The sequence below is a fragment of the Anopheles moucheti genome, chromosome 2 (assembly GCF_943734755.1).
Source record: "Anopheles moucheti chromosome 2, idAnoMoucSN_F20_07, whole genome shotgun sequence".
Lineage (NCBI taxonomy): Eukaryota > Metazoa > Arthropoda > Insecta > Diptera > Culicidae > Anopheles > Anopheles moucheti.
In genome coordinates this window covers 76,438,974-76,456,746 of record NC_069140.1, presented here as the reverse complement: position 1 = coordinate 76,456,746, position 17,773 = coordinate 76,438,974, and the positions used below count along the sequence as shown (strand labels likewise).

General features: G+C 41.6%; 2 protein-coding genes across 3 annotated transcripts in view; one reads left to right on the top strand and one right to left on the bottom strand.

Moving 5' to 3' along the window:
* Positions 1-16,472, bottom strand: part of LOC128301813 (D-beta-hydroxybutyrate dehydrogenase, mitochondrial) — a 45,538-nt gene extending 29,066 nt beyond the window's left edge. The window contains exons 1-3 of one of the 2 annotated variants that reach the window (XM_053038449.1): positions 16,404-16,472; positions 15,288-15,365; positions 12,885-13,112 (exon numbers count right to left, since the gene is read on the bottom strand). In XM_053038449.1, the coding sequence (XP_052894409.1) occupies positions 12,885-13,112; positions 15,288-15,311 (252 nt within the window). In that variant the 5' untranslated portion in view covers positions 15,312-15,365; positions 16,404-16,472. Of the gene's footprint in view, positions 1-12,884; positions 13,113-15,287; positions 15,366-16,327 lie in introns of both variants that reach the window. The other variant, XM_053038456.1, reaches the window with a different exon arrangement.
* LOC128301830 (elongation of very long chain fatty acids protein 1) lies at positions 4,625-10,867 on the top strand. The gene is made up of 7 exons (XM_053038469.1): positions 4,625-4,869; positions 4,990-5,180; positions 6,399-6,479; positions 6,591-6,753; positions 9,444-9,532; positions 9,602-9,649; positions 9,886-10,867. The coding sequence occupies exons 1-7, from the start codon at positions 4,791-4,793 to the stop codon at positions 10,174-10,176; spliced, it is 942 nt and encodes a 313-aa protein (XP_052894429.1). The 5' UTR covers positions 4,625-4,790; the 3' UTR covers positions 10,177-10,867.
* Positions 16,473-17,773: the final 1,301 nt, after the last annotated feature.

Genomic DNA, 17,773 nt, shown 5'->3' with positions numbered 1-17,773 from the left:
TCTCACAGGCATATACAACATTAGATCTAATCCATACAGCGCCCTTAGACAGAGATGGTCAGTTGAATATCAGTTGAAAACCGAAATCAAAGTCCCAGAACTTTGCAAGCTTTAGCCACTACACTCTCTATAGGCACCTTAAAGGACAATGATTCAAAGGTCTTTTACAAGAGACACTCTTTGTATGGTAGAGTTGAGAAGATTGCTCAAGAAATCATCATCCAAGATGAGATTGGTGCGAGCATGTCTGTCACACATTTATTAAATAAGCCCTAGACCAAGACTACCATGAAACAGTGATGGATGTCGCTTTAGACGAGCACCAATCATATTCAGGAACATCTATCTACGGGCACTAGGGTGGGTTTTATGATAGCCCACATACTTTAGTCAAGTTTTAGCTCTGACAAAAAAAGTTGTACACTCATCTCCTAACTGCGCCAGCTTCATCTATTCGTTGAACTCTATTTCGGGTGATCGTCTTAAAACGGTCACGTAACGTTTGCAACGTTTGCCAATCTTCCCCCCTCGCTCGCATATCGTTATGCGTTACATCTGCATACATTGGCCCAGAGAGATGCTTCTGGTCCTAGATCATCATTCGGAGCACCTTTTGGTCGGAGGGTTGTGCCAAATTTTGAGATGATTCTTTTTTGGATGAGCCGCAAAGTTTGGAGCATTGGATTTATGACACCCGCACACAAACAAACCGTTGTGAATCCAGCGAACCGGTTTGTTGTGCCCCCTCTGTCTCGAATAGTTTTGAATGCAATCTTGTTTTTCTAGTTTTTTTTGTTGTTGTTCGAATCAAATTTCGCAAAGATATGAAGTGATCCGTGCAGTTCACAGTTGATGATCGATCGATATCCTGCACGTGATGAGGGCTAAATTGGCTATGTATTGCAGCTACCGCAAGCAAATTGGTCGGTCCTTGGTTTAACGTTCTAATAACTTCACCTACTAGCAGCAGATCATGATCATGGGAGAGATATCCATACCCAATCAGCGGATCATAAACGGCGTGTGCTTTGTGCATGCAACCAAGAAGCGTGAAATTGTTATTACCACGAGATGTCCGTTGGTGCTTTGTTGGTGGTGATCGTGTGGTCGTGTGATCGCCGACAGGTTGTTCATTAATCGTTGGTAATGGAAGAAAAAACAAAACCGATTCATTCTACCTCATCGTGCCCTTAGTTGGGTTTTGTTGGTGAGTTAGTTGGGGCTTAGCGGCCTACTAGCTGCGGGCGATCCGTCTACAAATTTCGCAACGAATCCTTCGCAGCCAGTGTCGATAGATGGAGATGTTGTAATACAATAAAATATGTTCCTCCGTTACACACCGCATCAGGCAGCAAGAAATGAGGTACCCGCACCCTTGTCCGCAATGGCAAGAAAGGCAACGAGAGATCACTTGCAGGCAGAGGTCTTAAATGCAACTCCACCCTCGATACGAAGCGAGCTGCGAATGTCTTGCAGTTATCCTTCCACGTAAACGGGAGATCAAGCCGCCGTGCCGTGCGGCGTGTTTTGTTTCCACCGTTCGACCTACTGTTTGCTGTCGGTGTATAAAAATACACCGACGAATCGAGGGCAAATCATCGGGTTTGCTGACTAGTTGAACTTTGCAACGTCGCACCATTTGAAACAGCATGCATCGAATGCACTTTCGTCACTCCCGGTGCGGGTCAGACTGGGTTATTGAACTGGTCGGCTTGCTGGCTGGCTGGCTTGTTGTTGTTGTTGCTGGATGCCGACTGTGTTTGCACGAGGCCAACTGAATCATAACGATTATCATGCGAGGGTTTGTTTGTTTGCAGACGCTTGGTGCGTGAAGTGATATTTAGCATAACCTTCCGCAGCAGAAGACCTTGAACAATATGGCTTGTTTGGGGCCGCTTGGCAGGCAGCGGTATGCAGATGGACGACATTTAAGTATTGCTTTCAAGAAATGAAAACAGACTTAGAATTGGCTGTATCTAAAACTGCATCAATAATTGAGCACTACAGTTTGAATAATTCTACATACATTTCCGTGAAAACTTCACACAAAAAAAATTAGATGAAGGACAACAAGATAAAAAGGCAAGGATGATGAATTCATTATAGTGCATTAATTTAAGTTAGAAATACCTCAATTAATTATAACTAACAAATAGATAAAATATATTCTTTTTGTATAACAGACAAGGTTGGAAAAATTAAGTAAAATGAAATATTAGAGAATAGACAAGTGTAAAGTATATCAGTATCAGAAAATATAATACTTCCTATAAAATAAACCAAACACTAAAACGTTAGCAATGGCGAAGGTTTCCCGATCGTTCGATCGATTGTTTTCCCAGAAAATTTGGACAATATTTTTGAAGGCAAAACTACTTCGTGAACGCTCTGTAACCTTCCCATCGGCTGACAGCGCCGTACGTTAAATAAATAGCTCTCCTGCCTTACTAAGGTTTTGTTGACGCGTTTAGCCGACGGACACACTGCACACGCTGTGGATAGCATTGAACGGCGAACGGAAAAAAACAACAAACAAACTAGAGAATTGAATTAGAAATCTAATTTACACTTCCGCAGCTCGGACTAGACTAGTCCAGTCTAGCCGGGACGCAAAACAGCGTGCGGACAGTGTGTGAAATAAATAAAATCAACAAAAAAAGCATACAAATCAATCGCAACGAAACCAGTTTTATCAATCGGTTAGAAAACATGTCAACCTTTGTTAACCGTTCGGTGCATAGCAGAAGCTTATCTGCGTTCTGTTTGGCAGGCCGAAGGGAATCGTTAATCCGATCTCGCATCGTGGTTGAGGTTAAAGTTTCGACCTGTCAACTAGTCAATCGGTCGCTAGACACACTCGAAAATAGAAAATTGGAACAAAGTAACCGTCGTCGTGGGCATACGCGTTACGTCTTACGCAACTCGGGTGGGCGAGAGAGAGAGAGATGGTATGGAAACATCCGACCAGACAGGTTAGGGGTGTTGGAATGCACTCGACAAGAATGGCCATTGGGCAGGTACCAGGGCAAATGTGGAAGAAAATCGAAGAAATTAGGTAGAATCTTCCCATTAGGCACGTCGGCGAAATCGAGGATGAGTGCGCCGAAAGTGAAACCCCCAGCCAGTCAGCTGATAATGAGTCGCAACTGCAAACCAACCCCTGTTTTGGTTGAACTTCACGCCCAAACGACGGTCCGTGTCGGGCGCGGAAAACCACATAAAGGGTTGTCACTGTCGGTAGGTGACGATGTGTTGGGATTTTCTGCGCATTGCCCACAGAACTACTCACACATACGCCCGTTGCAGACGACCTCACCGCAAGCAACGGTGGGCCTGCGTGGACCGGGTCGCGACCTTCAAAAACTGGCATCTCGCCTTATAGCAACCGGTATATGGGGAGGGTCACTCCTTATATAATGGCCACGGGTCTCTCTCACATACACACCGACGGGTTTTGTTTCATCCCCCGTATATCCCCGGATGCTAGCAAGCTGCACCGAAAACCCCGCAAGATGAAGATGAAGAAGATTGACCTCTTTTAGCGTGGCTGTAGTCGACGTTATCCTCGACACGGTATGGTGGCGTTGTCCACTGACAACCAAAACCACCGAAAGGGAAGTTCAGCGTGTTAGCTGATAGGCGCTACATCAACCAGCCCTAGTGGAAGGTGAGATACGGTAAATGTAGCAGTACGCCGTAAGCAGAGGGTGCCTTCGTTTGGCGTTGTTTCGGGGGTTTCGGGGGATCGCTCTACTATTATCACCGCACCGTAAGGCTGCCCGACCCGACTGCCCTACTACCGCACACACCGGGAGCCTACCTCCGTCACACTCTGACCTGCTGTACGCGCGCACCCCTGCTGTACGGTCGTCTGCATGTTGATTAACTGCAGCCCAAATGGCACTGAGCGCAGGCCCGTTTGGGTTGGGATTTTGCCGGTTCGTCGCTTATGCCACCGTTGCGGTCTTTTGTCTGTTTCGTTCGCATCCGTCTCGCTTTAGCGGCGCGAAAATCAGTCGCGACCATTCGCGTTCGTTGATATTAGCGTCTTTTCGGTGTGTGTGTGTCTGTTTGATCGTAAGAGGTTGGTAGGGGAAGGAAGACTCTTCGCACCCACCCCTGTCTGGGTGATCGGCACGCTGCAGGTATAGCTCATCCAGTTGTCAGAGCGTTTTTTTTTGGCTCCACCGCACCGCTCGTTGGTACAACGATTAGGTTTTAGTGCCGCCGAAGCATCTCTCCGGCGGTTTGGGTTTGCCCAGTCGCGATCAGTTCGATTCGGACACGCGCACGGAACGGTGTGGCAGGACTCGACAGTACCTGCTGCTACTTCGGCTACGCCTGACGCGTTTACGTGACGGTAATAAATTTGGGGAAAGAAAAGAAAAACAATAGATTCTCGTTGTTGATTTGCTACTTACATTGTCGATCGTTCTCGATTGGGTTTTAAAATTTGGCCGCTGTAGTGCGAGTGCGAGATAAGGATAAGGATAGGATTGGTTCTAAACCGCTTCGAAGTGTGCTTTATCGGGCAGTTTGAATAAAATATTAGTGAATATATTTCACAACTAATCTCATTCAACTCATTCCGTTTTTCGCAGATTTTCTCACTAGCGAGAAAGAATTCAATCAGTACGACCGTTCCGCTCTGTCCGTTACAACCGTTGAAAAGAGCGCCCAAAGTGAAGAGTGCAAAGGCAGGCCAGAAGCTTAAAGATACAAAGCCGTAAGTGCAGGTGAAAAGTGGTGAGTTCGGTACGATACGTCAGCAAAACCAGCGCGAGCCGAAAATGAATCCGGACGTGCAGATAAGTGAAGCCAGCAACGGCATCCTGGACCGTGTGATGAAGTTTTTCGTTGATAATCAAGGTGCGTCAGTGTGTGTGTGTGGCTTTTGGGTTTTCAAAGGGTATTCTTCGGGCTAAAACAGTGCATTTGGGATCGTAATCGTAATCGGTGCGTTTGTGTTTTCCGTTGTTTCCATTGTAGATGAGCGCACGAAGGAGTGGTTCCTGTCCGGATCGATCACCCCGCTGATCATGATCCTCGTGACGTACCTGTACTTCTGCCTGTACGCTGGCCCGCGCTATATGGCGAAACGGAAGCCCTTCAAGCTGGAGAATGTGCTGATTGCGTACAATGCGGTCCAGGTGTTGCTCAGCATCGTGTTAGTGTATGAAGTGAGTGAATAACTGCGATTGATATCATTTTTAATTTTGTTGCTTCTTCAGTGTGTGTGTGTGTATGTGTATGATTTCAGACCATTATGGAAAATGGAAAATGGAAAATGTCTCTAACAGTACATTTTAAGCTCTTGTTAAAAGAAAATCAAAACAAATAACAAAAAGCCTCCCTAATGATATTATTTGGTGAATGTTTAGCTCTGTTTCTCTCCGTCAGATTTAATTCTCCCACCCTGGTTGGTTTAAGTAGTTCGTGCTTATATAATCGAAACGGAGTGTCGAAACACTGACCAATCTCTTTGATACGTTTCACCACAGCCACACCACAACAGTGGCGTCACCAATGCCTTTAGGTTACAATTTCTAGTCCAAAAATTAGCAGCTACCGTCTCGTCTAACTCCCGAACACGTTGTTCCCTGCCAGCGTTAGTAGCGAGATGACGCTTAATTGTTTCCACTAAAAGGAAATAAATTAAACTGCGCGGAATGTATTTAAAAAAACAACAAAATGTGGCATAAATTTTTCTCCCGTCTGGTAACATTTCGACCAGGAAGTTAGCGTTCGGTTACTTTGCCCGGTGATGTGTGTGCTAAACATTTCGTCCTTGCGATTAAAATTTTTGGTGCAGCTTCTAGGAAGAGTAGTCGCGGCGAATGGTGAACGCAAAACTTGATAAAGTCAAAGGAGTTTATGTAAATGAATGCTAACTTTGGTCTTTTAAACTAAGGTTGACCTGTTTGACACTGAAAATGCGAACCGCGATGTTTAGCAGAAAGAAAGAAGAAAAAAACAATTCCGTGCTGAATGATAAGAATCTGTTTTTCTGCTTTGATTAAAAAAAAACACATTTTTCTCCTCATGTTTCTTGCTTTAATGATGCCACAACCAAATGGATTCATGTCGATAAAATAACTTTAATCGTAGCACGCGGCATGTGAGGCTAAATGGAAATACTAACTAGAAGAAAAGACTTTTTTAAAAGCGTTTGACAGCTTTATTCTAATGCTCTTGGACGATTTCAAGGTGTCCCCCGGAATAATTAACACCCGTTGAGGATACATTTAGACCTCTTCTTCTGTAGAAACATCATCGTTGATTAAAAAAACTCGTTTTAATTAGGTCCAATGTTGGGGCTTTCCAACAATATTTACTAATTTACACTTTTATAATATATTTGTTTGAATTTTGTGCATAATATTTTTCGTTTTCTTCAGGGTATTGAAGGCGGTTGGAGGAAACATTACAATTACTCCTGTCAACCCGTGGACTACAGCCGAAACCCGGTAGCAATGAGGGTATGTACCGCTGGGGAGCATAATCTTCCAACTGCATCTCTGCAACTACTGCTTTAAGAACCAACTGCATCTTTAACTGATCCGGCTGTCACTTTCTCGCATCTTTTCTAGATGGCTCGTGCCGTTTGGATGTACTACATGTGCAAGGTCGTGGAGCTGCTCGACACGGTGTTCTTCGTACTGCGGAAGAAACAGAACCAGGTTTCGTTCCTGCACGTCTACCACCATAGCCTGATGCCAGTCTGTGGCTTCATTGGCGTCAAGTACTTTGCCGGTAAGTGGCCGTTCCGCGGAACTGGGGTTCGAAACATCCGCCGCACTGGGCGTGCGTGCGTGCGCTCCACGCAAGGTCGCGAAGGAAGTCGCGGTCAGTGTCAATCCTTGCCTTCCCGACGGGTAGCCTTTTTTCACGTTATGGTGTGAAAAACAAATACCCGGTGACCGGTAGCAGTCCAACCGTTGGCAAATTGTGACCAATGTGAGATGTGTCTTAGAAATTCCAAACACAAACACTAAGCGCAAGCGCATTGTGGCCTTCTTCCGCTCACCAGCTGGGTGACACTGGCAATCTTTGATGGTCAACATTGTGTTATCGTGCTAATTATTGTCTCCTCTGCGGGGCGATTCGCTTGGATGCGTTGACACTTTGTGTGCATGAGGTTGGTCGAAAATGCGTTCTCGTGGCTTTTCGAAGGCCATCGCATGCATGGACGAATGAGGAGTTTAGGATATTTGAATGCCAAAGCGACCATCTAGCCATCCACTCCCCATGAGAATGAGACGCAATACGACAAACAAGAAATAAACTCACTCCATGCCAACGCAATCGTGAGAGATCACAACACATTGCAATGCTTATCGGAAACCATCCCACAATGCTGAGGGATGAATAAAAGATTTGGGCTCCACAACAACAACAACAAAAGATCAATAATTAGCCACCGATGCCGGGGACTTAATGCCGCGGTTAGCTCACCACTTTCATGCCACAGTGCCAACCAGTGAGTACAATTTAATTCAGTTTATTATCAACGCGGCTGCCGACGAAACGACGTAACGGATTGGATCATTATTTTGGCTTCCAACCAGTGTTCGGTTTCGTCACCCGGTATCACAAAATGGGGTATCTCAACAAGTCACTTGTCCGTAAGGCAGGTCCATTTTCATTGTCTTCTTGTTGGATGTAGTGATTAATTTTGTGTTTTGCGGATGGGAAGGTGATTTGGGGCGCTGAAAAACCTTCGTATTGGGTAAGAACTGACACCGTTCTTGCTTAACACGGTCAGTGCGTCAAGCACCAAGTCGGTGAGGTTTCCTGAGGGCCCAAAATTTCACGATTGCAGTTTGCAAAAAAAAAACAAAATTGCACAAACGAATTTATATTATATCCTTATAAATATTTATAAAGCATAAAATGAGTGGTTTTGTTGTTCATTTTTAATTGACACTTAGGTGTATGAAACATGTAAATCAAAATTTCATTCTAAATGCACGAAAGTGTCGGGCCCTGTTGGAAACACTTTGCGTCACCGACGTTTGGGTCGCGTGATACGAAATGTGTTAATAGTATTTGCAAAATAGCGATACAATTGCACTTATATGCGTTTCTTCTTTCTGTAATTTCTTCACCTTAGTTTCTTGTGTCAGTGTGGCACAATGTATTTGATTGTTATTTTTATTTTGAGCTGGTTTTTAACTATTTCTATAGCTTTTGGTTTTAGAAACTTGAGTTAAAATTACAAAAAAGTTTAATTATATAAATTTTCTCTACTCTAACATTTTTAACAGGAACTAGAGATAGACAATGAGTTGTTCCACAATTTGTATGATGTGACTATATTTATGAAATTAGGATAAAATTTAAATTGAGCAAATTTATTTTATATTTTTATTCCAATTTTAATTTCCAATTTAATTTCAATTCCGTTTCAAGGATTTATTAAGTCTTATATAATAGTATTTAATTTAGAATGTGAATGTGTTGAACATTATTATAGTTTTTTTTTGGGCCGTATGATCACATTATTATATATTTTAATTAAAAAATCACAATTTGTGATTAAAAGGTGAACATTTGAAGAATTATAATATTAATAGTTGCCTAATTAATCAACTCTTGATTGGTTCCATCACTCATCATACATTTGTGTCACTGGAAAGCGTTTCAGTTACATAAAAAAATCGCTTGTTCAATAAGCTTTCTTGCCGTTTCGGTGTAGCATTAGCCAATAAGGCAAATCGTTCAATAGCGACACAGCTGACAGGATCAGCCAGCAGTTGCTCAACCGTTGAACTCCGACTAAAACTAACGCCTAGAGTTAAATCTTCACAACGCAACGCAGCGTCGCTTGCAAATCCGCGTTAAACCCACGATCAAAGCCGCGGAATAAAATCCTCCGAACGACCTTCGAGCCTTGCGGACGGTTTCGTGGACGGATAGGTGATTAGAGTGAGTTTTAACCGAGCGGATGAATGATCAGGCAAAGCAAACGGCAACGGAACGGCCAATCGAACGTCATCAGTGCCCGCGTGGTGGAAATAAAACAAAACGCGCAGTTGTGTCCCCACCATATGTTTTATTCGCGGCTGTAGCATGAACCTCGTTTTGCTGGCCGAATGGTGCCGAATAATCCAATAAACGGAATTGTATGTTATACAATTCACCTTTTAAAAATATGTTATTTATGTTTCGAGAACAATCGAGATTTCGAAGGGAAAAATTTGTGAGTAGTCGTTCAAACGTGCTACAGAGCCCATCCGACATAACAGACACGTGCAGGGTGGTTGCTGCTTAAAGCGCTTAACAGCCACAAAGTGAAACGAGTTAGCGACAAAATAAATTACGAAAAATCGCACCAAAACCCGGAAGTAATGAAGAAGCGACCGTCGCCTCTCAACATCAAACCATTAATTTGCTCGAAAGTTCTGACTTTAGATGTGTCTTCTGCCGTCTTCTTTTCGCAGGGGGTCACGGTACGCTGCTGGGCGTCATCAACTCGTTCATCCATGTCTGCATGTATGCGTACTACATGCTGGCCGCAATGGGCCCTAAGGTAATTTTTAATGTTATGAAAGTTATGGGAAAACTATTGAAACGATTTTACTTTACTTTCTCCCATTAGGTTCAAAAGTATTTGTGGTGGAAACGTTACCTGACCGTAATGCAGATCGTAAGTAGTCAAACATTCTTGTAGAGAAGAGCTTGTTTCGCGTGTTAATCGAACACCTACGAAGGAATTTCTGATAACCGTAGCCGGATATTTCCCTCGGTCGGACTTTCACCCGAAAAAACGATTAACACTCGAAACCAGTTCTTGGCGACCAGTTTTCGCCCCGTTGTCATTACCGTCCGGTTACCATTAATGCCATTTTTCAAAATTCTTCCCTCGCCCATTGCACCACGCAGGTTCAGTTCATAATCGTGTTCTTCCACACCGTGCAAGTGCAGTTCCAGCCGAACTGTGCGTACCCAAAGCCAATCGCCGCCCTGCTCACACTGAACGCCGGTCTGTTCATCTACATGTTCAGCTCGTTCTACGTACACTCGTACATCCGCAAATCGAATGCGGCTGCGAAGCGCACCGCAAAGGCCGGCGAGGAAAACAACAACCAGTTGGAGTGCAAACCAAAGGACACCGTGGAGGTGAACAAGCGGCCAGCGGTGGAGGTGGCGGGCGAGCTCAAGAAGACCCTGTAGGCTAGCTTTATACGTAAAATAATCGCTCGTCCTGTTGCGCGCGTGAGGATAACTCTCCGGCAGCGCTGTTCGGTGGGCCGGGTTGTGTTGCAAGGTGTTCCTCGGGGAAAGGGGAGTTCGGAGTGTGAACGTTAGCAGAGAACAGTTGCAGTCGTGGGTACATGGAAGGGATCCAAAGAATGATCGGGAGAAAAGGATGCAAATGGCTCGCTTAAAGTCAGAACACGTTGTATGTTCCCACCACGGTCTAATTCTACAAGCTCCAGAAAGTGCACAGGAGTTTGCAAGAGTGTAGGACAGAAATGAAAAAGAAAAATGAAGACAATCTGTAGCTCACCACCCGGAACGCATATCTATATTAAGGAAGTCAAAACAGAAACACAGCACCATCAAACACATTCAACTCCATCACGGTCCATGCCTTTCATGATCTCAGAAAGATCTTGATGTGTACCCGTCGGCGGACTGGCCGGATAACGTGTGTCCGAATGTATGTCAGGTGGGCAGCTTGCAGCGTCCGTTACGGTTGCACCGTCCATTGTGGCGTGACAGCGTGTGCAGTGGGTACTATGTAGTAGTGTCGGTCGTATCGAAGCCTCCGCTTAAACCGAAGTTTAGTCCTTCTGGGAGCAGTGTAATGTTTTTGTATACTATGTTTAGCTAAAACCGACGCGCGCGATGTACATTATTTTTTTTTGTGCTAGATTATTTAATTTAAACACGGAAATGAGAAACGGTATGAAACGGTGTGTTTTTTTGGTTCTTTTTTTGATTATTATGCAAGCATCAATCATCCGAAATGTTGCTTTTCCTTCTCTGTTTGTTAAGCTGTTTTCTAATAGTTTACGATAAATTGTTGGGGATTTTAAACCATTCTACTCAATTAATTTGTACGATTAAGAAGGTCTTTACTACGATATATTTTAAAAATCATCTATCAAAGGTGTGAGAAATTGAACGAAGAAACAGGTAAATTCAGATTTTTTTTTGCATCCTTTACCTAATTCCAAACGTGTTACAATTAAACCTCGTTAGCACGGTTGCAGTCACATGAGCGATTTGATAATGAATTTAAATGGAACGCCGCGAATAAATAAAAACAGCCTAGAAGTATGCAATGCGCTTTACATGAGATTTTAATGCAGGGTTACTATGCAGTGCACGGATGTTTTTGAGCAAAAATTTTAATTGTTTTGAAAGAAAAACGGCTTCACCTAAAAGTAAAAATGACAATTGTCTGTATGGAACTGGGTAATCACTGATGTTTGAATAATCTTTATATGAATCGATTTTTAATTTAGTAAAATTATAAATTCCAACTTTTATATTTTAATTAGATTTTAACAAAATGCAGAAATATTGATTTCAAAATGCATCACTTTAAATTTGGAGTTTGATTTATCTATTTACGCGACACTCCAGTTACGTAGATTCGAAATACGCGAGTTCCAAACATTTTGTCAGTTCGTGTAATTTTGTATGTGAAATTAATTTTTTTATTTTAAAATTTAAAACTTCAAAAACACATTACGTTTTACGATAATAAACATTACTTTTCATAACGTTTTACTTCAACTATCAAACTGCACATAAAAATATCAATTTGAACGTGCTGCCTAACATGGAAAGAAGTAATCGATCGCGAAATACTGAATATAAACAATATTAAAAAGAGAATTCGATTGACGAGAATATTCGAATTAGACAAATTTCTCTAGCACGCAATATTTGCGTAACTCGGGAAATGGCTGTACTCGAAAAATAATTCTAATCAAATGTTTTAAAATCTCACAAAAAAAAACAAACAAATAGATCAAACTTTAAGAAAACGTAGAACCTTTGATACGATAATGCACAGTTCGTAACGCAAAGTTATAGCAAGTTTCTGTTCCTTTTTCTAAGCACAACAATCCTTCACACAGCTTATGTTACAAACCTCAAAACAGAATTTGACGTCACTAGAAAACAAAAAAAAAACAAAACACACACACACTCATACAAGGATCTTTAAAAATTTTTGCGTGGAACGTGGAGTAAGACAATGTTGAAGTAAGAACAAAACTCAACTACAATGCCCTCTAGATCCAGCCAGCATCAACTTGAATCCTTGATGAATCCTTTTGTTTTCCAAGAAAGAAACAGCGGATAAAGTTTAGGAAAACATACATTCTTTCCAGTATAAACTTCTGTTTCATGTGCTTTGTTTTAACAGCACAAAGCAGTACGTAAGGTACAAAGCGCTATGCGGTGCCATGTGCCCTCGGAGTGCCGTAGACAACGTTTTGGCGAACGCTGTACAGATCTAGGTTAAGTAACTGCGAAACACTGCCCACTTTGATGTAACGAAGTAGTTGCAGAACTGTGTGTGCTTGTTCCTCTTCTTCTGTCCATATTGCACGAACAATTCCCATCTGCAGATATGCTTTCGGTAAAGAAGCTGCACCGTGGCACGAGTTTGAAAGTTTGAGATTTATGCATGGTTTTGTTTTCTGCTAGCATTCGCATGGCTTCCACCGTCCAGTACACACCCGAGCCACTAATTTCTGCAAGTAGCGTTGGTGTGCTTGCCAGCAGGTGGGTTTCGTATCCCGCTGCATTATTTGCACATAACTGGCAATGCAATCCGGTGGTAAACTCCCAACGCATGCTTCAATAAGCAGCAGCAACCGGAGCAAATTGTATTTCATGGTACGGGTCGTTGTACTTACCGTGAGGCTGTGGTAGAAGAACACACCGCTGACGGTCAGGATGGTGAACAGGATGAACAGGACCAACGCTGACACTTGGGAAATTCGCAGCAAATTCAGCGCACCGGAAATGAGAATTGCCGCAGCGTGACAGCAAATAATCGGTACCACCAACCGATCGATCACATCCCATGGTACCAGCTTCGATTTCTCGTTGCCACTTTTTTTCCACCCGCAGATGGACAGACGCTGAAATGTGCGAGGAACAGATGGGAATGAAACGCAAATAAAACATAAAAAATGTAAGCCAAACAAAGATCATGCACGGAAAAAGTGATCAAACGCTATTGATAGCAGATTAATGTGGATTGAATCCAACAAGTTCCTAAGAGTTATTTAACCTGTTTTTTGTCCAAAAGAGCCTCCTTTTTAGTAACTTTGATTTGATGAATAACAAAATTTGAAGCAACAATTCGATAAATGAGATTATTATAGTTTTTTATTTGTCAATTATCATATGTTTGGAACAATAAGCTATGCTGCAAACTATTATAAGCTTTGCTGTCAGTAATAATATTATTTTTAAACTTTTTTTTACAATGTTTATTCGTACCGTTTAATGCTGAATATTCGCACGTAAAGGGGTTTGAATCTTACCGAATAAGCGAGCAACACTCATAAAAGGCAGGGTAAGTGTACCAATAGTGGTGCAATTAGTCAGCATGCAAAGAAATTTAACTATTTTGAACGTTTTCTGACGGTGCTTTGATGTTTCAACGGTGATGTTCAAAGTGTGATTAAAATGCATTTCTTTTTTTTATAAAAATAATATCGATAACCACCAATAAATATAACAAATTTAATGAAATAACAACACTTTTTTATAAATATTAAATTATAATAGTCGTATGGTTCCTATTGTGTGGTATCGTGTACATTTATTGGTGTTTAGTTTTTCCTTGGCAATTAAGTTTTCCTTATCAGTATCGTTCTTCATTTTCTCTGTGATCTGTGTACACTTTTTCCGAGCTTTGGAGGCTAAATTGTCCCTCAAATCGAAAGGAGCGGTAGATTGTTTCATCCCGTAAATCTTCTCCCGTTCACTTATCACTAACACTTTTTTCAATTCTAGTCAGTCTAGCCTACTATTGCCGTTTCATTATGTTTGACAGCAATTTTCTATTCAATTGTTACGACCACTAAAGGAGCATCCCTGTTTTTGTCAAAATCAACGAACAATGAATTTCATCATTCATTCATCAACTTTACAACCTCGATCGCATATTTGCAAAAATCAACACTTGTTCACCTTATTCGTAAACACTTCATCTGTTTTTAATGATTTTTATGTCATTTCTCTCTCTCGTCCTTACGCTCTGCTCTATTTACATCATTCTCCTCCTAACAGTTCATTATTCCTTATTCCGGTGTTCTGTTGTTGCTTCATTTATTATTATTTTTTACTTTCATTTCCATTTTACTCTCTATTGTTTCCTAATTTTTCTTTAATTCCTAACTTGTTTTCTTTTCTTTTCTCACGAGATTGATATCACTTTTCCTTAAATTCGAAATACATTGTTATATAATTTGTTAAACCTTGAAAGCACACAATAATTTAAATATGAAACATAAAATATTTAAATTCATAAAAACTACTTTCCTTTTGAAATCTTAAACAAATCAGCATAAAGTTGCAGTCTGTTTTAAAAGTTCAATATGTCAGCATTTTTTAAACAGAATTAGACCGTTGGTGTTTTTGAACGATTCGAATTACTAAAAATATCATTATTGCGCTTTGTTTGTACCTCTTCCGTGGATGCTCTCCTGGTACTATACATTCGGAAATCCTGGTGCAATTGGTTGCGAAATGTCTCACTGAGCAAAATCGCTACATGTCTATTTGCACGGTTAAAGAACAGTCATTTGTTAGTAGCACGAATCATGGGATACCCGATGAAAAAGCATCCGGATAAACGATGTTACACCGTATTTGTCATTCAACGTTTTGTTTACATGAGAGATGCGGTAAAGTAGAATATATTTAAAGTAGAATAAATTTTTATTATATATGTTAGTACAATTGTACACTAGATTAAGTTATCGTTGGATGTAAACAACACGGCCTGACTGTTCTTGAATAAATAAAAAATCCAACATTATTTGGTAAAAATTTTACAAAAAATGTGTATATTGTTCCAATAAAAAATGGCTCAAAGGCAGAGTAATGTCTGTGCGTGGGGCATTGGAACAAATAGCAATCGTTATTACATGGAAAAGGAGAACACGTCAAATGGAAACAAAACACGGTACAATAAATGGATTCCATTTTTGTTAATATCAAAACTTCTGGCTGTCTAAAGCGGGCGGATGAACAGGTTAAATTTACAAGTAATAAATATGTTTTTTCCTTTTAATCCGTCTTACCTTATTCGTTAAGTTGGGCTGCATAGCTGCACACGTGTTTTATGCGTTGAACGTCAAGGTCACAAATAACAAATTCACCTGAAATTATGCAAAATGTTAAAGTTTTTCCTCAAAAACTACTTCGTAAATATGACAGTCGTAGCGTTGCTTTCCTTTTCGAAGAATATTCCCCTGTTCTGCACCTTACATCCTTCTTTTATCCTACTTCGAACTAAGTTTCAGGCAACGACACAACCGTTTCGAACCTGACGGAAACGCGGCTTTCTCTGTCCACGCAAAAACCTACGCACAGCGCCATCGTTGTGACACTCAATTAAAACTTTCTACCCGGAAGAAGAAGTGTTTTATTTCCCTTCAACGCAAGGACCCCCTCATTCACACGCCCACGTACACGCACGCCATTTCAACGGAAGTGCTACGGTTACGGTACACGATTTGTTGATGCACACAACCGTAAGCCACCGGGAATGATGCCGTTTGGCGGCTTACAGTGCACAAGCCAAAGCCTGTCAGCGGTTAAAATATGGATGATGGAAATAGAAACGGCCGTCAATTTTAAGGCCGGAGGAAAAGTAAAACGGGGAAACGGTAAGTGCGCAAATTGTAAATTACTCGTTTTGATTTTTTCATGTTCCTTCGCATATTTTGCTGAGAGTAACATGCTAAGAGGTGGGATCTTAAGCGAAGTATTTAAGATTTACGCATGGATACATTCCCGCAGTATGTCAAACATAGTTTTCTCATGTTTTTTTAGATGCAATTTTTAATTAATGGAAGAAAAGAAATAGAATTTAACAGCTTGGTCCAGTGTTTTTATTGCACTTTCCAGTAGAAAGGATGTTCTGTTCACACCTTTCTTCAACGTTACATACATGATTCGATGCAAAATGTATGCACCATCTTGCCCCGCATCGTTTGTGAACGATAAGATAGTAGTTGCATAACACTTGTTCCTTTCTATTCCATCACAAAGTAGTGATCTCATCATCACTATTTAATAATTTGTAATTTGTTGCTCTTCCTCGATCAAAATATCTAACCTTCTGTCTCGCAATCCAGCACAATTTAGCACTTCTTTTTTAATAAAATAAAAGAACTCCTTCACACTGCACTCACCTTCACTTTCGCAGATACAACACGCACTACCAAGCCGGACGAATGCCCAACCGGACTGCGGACCGGGGTTAGACTTTCGCGCATTTCGCATCCCGTGTGATGTACGAAAATACTGCCCCGGTGAGTATCATGGTGCGTACCGCGTAAACGGGGCAGTAGGCGATCGTTACCATCGCTATGACGTCCGTCTGGTTGGATCGTTGCAGTTTGTTGGCTGTTTGTTTGGCGTGTGCGGTGTTGCGCTGTGTTTTGCCCACAGAGTGCGCTTGCGCGTGATACAACTGTGCGCATCAGGCTGACGCCAGTGTGCTAAAGGGTGTGGGACGGAATGGGTTAGGCAGGGTATGTACGCTGCTCCAAAGAATCTCGAAACAGCTGACGCCGGATACGGGATGGCCAAATTTAGCGTCAAGTGTGCGTAAATTGTTTCCACAGGCATGACAGGCAGACCTTGGGCGTTAAAAGCAAGCGCAACGGTTTTTCCTTCCATCCCGAAAATTGACTGCTCGGGTCATATTTTCCGGACAGTGAAAATAAATGTGCCAACCGGTCGGAAGGAAAATGGAGCGATGGATATGATTGAATTAAGCAGATGCATTCGGATTGGTATATGCCATTTTTAGATTTAAACGGAAAGAATTCAACCGTATATCCCATTTTTGTCCATAAATCTGCAAAAGCTGTAAATATAGCATTCAAATAGGCATCGTGAATGTTAGTTCCAACGAAAGCTATTGAAACAATAGTTTAGTTTCTATAGTTTAGTAGCATTACAAGAAGATCTTCAAGCTAGAACACATTTTTAAATGTAATTTAATATTCCATTTCTTGTTTTTTTTTACAAGCACGGCACTTCATCCGTGGAAAACAAAGCCTTCCCGTTTCGTTCTAAGCAAATTCCTCGTTTGCGTACGCTCGAGTAGAAGATGCGGATCGCCAAAGCCAATCAGCATCAGTTGGCATCGTCCGGTAAATGGAGGTCAATGCTGATGGAAACAGGCGAATCACCGCACTAGATACCAACGAAACGGCACCGAAACCCATTATCATTTGTTGGAATGAAGCTGTTCCAGCAACTTCTTTGCTTGTAGGTGTTCCAAGTAGTTTGCATTCGGAGAAATGTGCCATTTAATGGTTGCTAAGTAAGTGTTCCTTAGCAAACGGGAACATTTCATTGGAAGGGAGAGCGAGTATTTGGGGATATAATGTTATGGAAATGCAGTAATGATGATAGGTGAGTTAAACGACAAAGCTTAATTTATCCATTACACGGAGAAAATTATGTTTGATGGGGCGAATAATTGAATACTGTTATTAAGCGTGCATTAGTGTAAGAAGATTCCTCTTCTGACCTCTTTAAAATAAACATT

What these genes read in the sequence shown, in the direction of transcription:
- LOC128301830 (XM_053038469.1), top strand. Translation starts at nt 4,791, where the DNA reads ATGAATCCGGACGTGCAGATAAGTGAAGCCAGCAACGGCATCCTGGAC. An exon ending in GTTTTTCGTTGATAATCAAG is followed by an intron (nt 4,870 to 4,989) that starts GTGCGTCAGTGT and finishes TTTCCATTGTAG; the next exon opens with ATGAGCGCACGAAGGAGTGG. An exon ending in TGGCCGCAATGGGCCCTAAG is followed by an intron (nt 9,533 to 9,601) that starts GTAATTTTTAAT and finishes TTCTCCCATTAG; the next exon opens with GTTCAAAAGTATTTGTGGTG.